General features: G+C 31.2%; 1 protein-coding gene across 4 annotated transcripts in view; it reads right to left on the reverse strand.

Moving 5' to 3' along the window:
- The window catches only part of Abcd3 (ATP binding cassette subfamily D member Pmp70), a 22882-nt gene that overhangs the window by 12733 nt on the left and 7649 nt on the right, over window positions 1–2500 (reverse strand). For all 4 annotated transcript variants that reach the window (XM_043025485.2, XM_086547713.1, XM_043025487.2 and 1 more), the window contains exons 3-4: window positions 1864–1936; window positions 1139–1299 (exon numbers count right to left, since the gene is read on the reverse strand). In XM_043025485.2, coding sequence (XP_042881419.2) covers window positions 1139–1299; window positions 1864–1936 — 234 coding nt within the window. The remainder of the gene's footprint in view (window positions 1–1138; window positions 1300–1863; window positions 1937–2500) is intronic.

The raw sequence follows: 2500 nt of genomic DNA on the forward strand, positions 1-2500 counted from the left end.
GATGGAGTTTTCTATTATTTTCTTGACTTCTGGTATGAGATATGAGTCTATATGATATATTAGTAATGTGATATATACTAGTAATTGGAATGATGCATTAGTTACACAAATGAACAAATAACATGTTTCTATTTTCAACAAAATAATGCAGTCTGAAAGTGATCCAAGCCTATTAAAAATATCCATTGTGGAAGGTTTCAAGATTGATTAATTATAAGTGATAGATTTAAAAGCTTAATAACTATAAATCATACATACAATCAATACTTTGTCTTGGTTATCTGGAATAAAGGCATTTTACTAGCTGAAAGATCTATACAATCTTTATGAAAGAAAACCATTTAAAGAAAATTTTGACTATTACAATAACATCCATCTGCCGCCCTCAGGCATTAGCCTAAGAGTATAGTACTAAATCTACTAAACCATACAGCCCAATAGTTGGGTCTTGTGGTTTAGTTGGTTTAGTTCTCTGTTCTTGGGCTAATACCTGAGGGTGGCAGAGATTCGACATCAGGTCAAGGAGGTATGTCAAACAATTACATCCATCTATATTGCCACCAAAGTAAGTCATAATAAGTCCCCAAGAAGCATGTGAGGAATTATCACTAAACCTTAAAATGCATAATGGCAAATGAATAGTATATGTATAAAATAAATCTTGCTAAAAATCAATTAAATCCATTTTCTGATAAAAATGGAACTCAATTTTCTAAATAAAATATTCATCAGTAAATTTTAAAAAAGTAAAAAAATAAAATACTGACAAGGGCCAAAAAATAAATAAATAAATAGATAAAAAAAAAAAAAAAAAAAAAAAAAAAAAAAAAAATTATATCTTACGTTTCATATACACGATTGTACCCACAACACAAACATTGATCTTCTCTATGTCTATAGCTAATTCCAACAATTAAGGCTTATGCAGTGCAATAAACATTTCCCTAATCATCTGCAGTTTTATTAATCTGTCTTCCTCATTGCAACTTTTGCCTTAGTATTTCATAGATATAAAAAAAGAACAAGAAAATGCCCTGCAAAAAGTCCCTCTTAAAAAATAATAAAATAAAATAAAATAAAATAAATAAAAACAAATATAAAAATAAAAAATAGTACCCAAAGGAACCCAAAGACCAACCTCTCAATGAGCGTTCCATTGTGAATCATCCAAATGTCGCATATGCTCCGCACAATAAGAGAGAAAGCCACCAAGATAAGGTAGCCCGACTCCGGACTCCAAAGGCCCGGCACAAGAATACGTAGGATGCCTTGAAGGGACTTGAAGAACTCTTTGTTCACCTGCAATGTTACAATATTAGTCATTACTAGTGATGGTGATGATAGTAATAGTTAAAACAATGGCAATGGTAACAGTAAGAGTAATAGTAATAATCATAAAAATAAATATGATGATGATAATGATGATGATGATGATGATCATTATCATGATCATCATCATCATCATCATCATCATCATTATCATCATCATCTTCATCATCATCTTAATAGTAGTATTGATAATAATAATGATAAAAAAATAATAGAAAGAAGAAAAATAAGAACTCTAATAATAATAATGATACAGTTTTACATAAAAAAAACTACTCCATAAAGGCTATAACAGTGCATTCTTTTGAGTGCCTTTGGATTAGGTAGTGAGAGTCCATTAGCCCTGAGTGGATGATAATAATGATGATGATTTTTAACATCTTTCATATTTTCACCAACCAAATTAAGCAACTTGACACCAATGAAAGATTCATCCTTCATTCTTACTAAATCATGTTGCAAAGGTTATTCTAATTAAATCTACAACATCTGTCCCTTGATTCTCACACACATAGTGCTCTTATCATTACATACCTGTACTTTCTTCTTGTCTCCTGCACCACCAGAGTCATTGACCACAAACTTCACTTCATCTTTGGACATGGACCTGTAAATTGTTATTAGGTCAGCACTTTTCAAGTATCAAAAGGAAGAAAAAAAGAAACAGTATACGGTAACTTGCAGTAAAGAATTAGCAATATTTCTTTTTCTAATCACTGTAATGTACCATATATTTCAATGCCCTCCCATTTATGACCACCCAATGCTAAATTTGAAAAACTTTCTTGTTACAGTATCCTTTTACATATCCGCATACTACATATCTCACTCTCAAGTCACCTACGGTATCAACACATAATTTTCATTTCCCATTAGATAAAACATCCCATCAGTCACTATCTGAACACAGCTTCCAGAGAGCAACACCAAAGTATACATATCCCAAAGGATTATAGATGCTCTAATTAACTCCTATACTACATCCAAATCATTCTCTATCCCTGGTCTATATCAAGAGGTTTTAACAAAAAATAGAAAATAGATAATTTTCAGATTATGCTTTTCAACTCTTACCATATATCACATGAAAAAAATTTGGTCTTGCTTACAAAAACTATCCTGATCAATCTACCTCGTCTCCCTATGCGATAAGACCTACTGCCAAGAAGAA

Source organism: Penaeus japonicus, unplaced genomic scaffold (genome assembly GCF_977035675.1).
Source record: "Penaeus japonicus unplaced genomic scaffold, GWHDUDI00000001_assembly GWHDUDI00000019, whole genome shotgun sequence".
Lineage (NCBI taxonomy): Eukaryota > Metazoa > Arthropoda > Malacostraca > Decapoda > Penaeidae > Penaeus > Penaeus japonicus.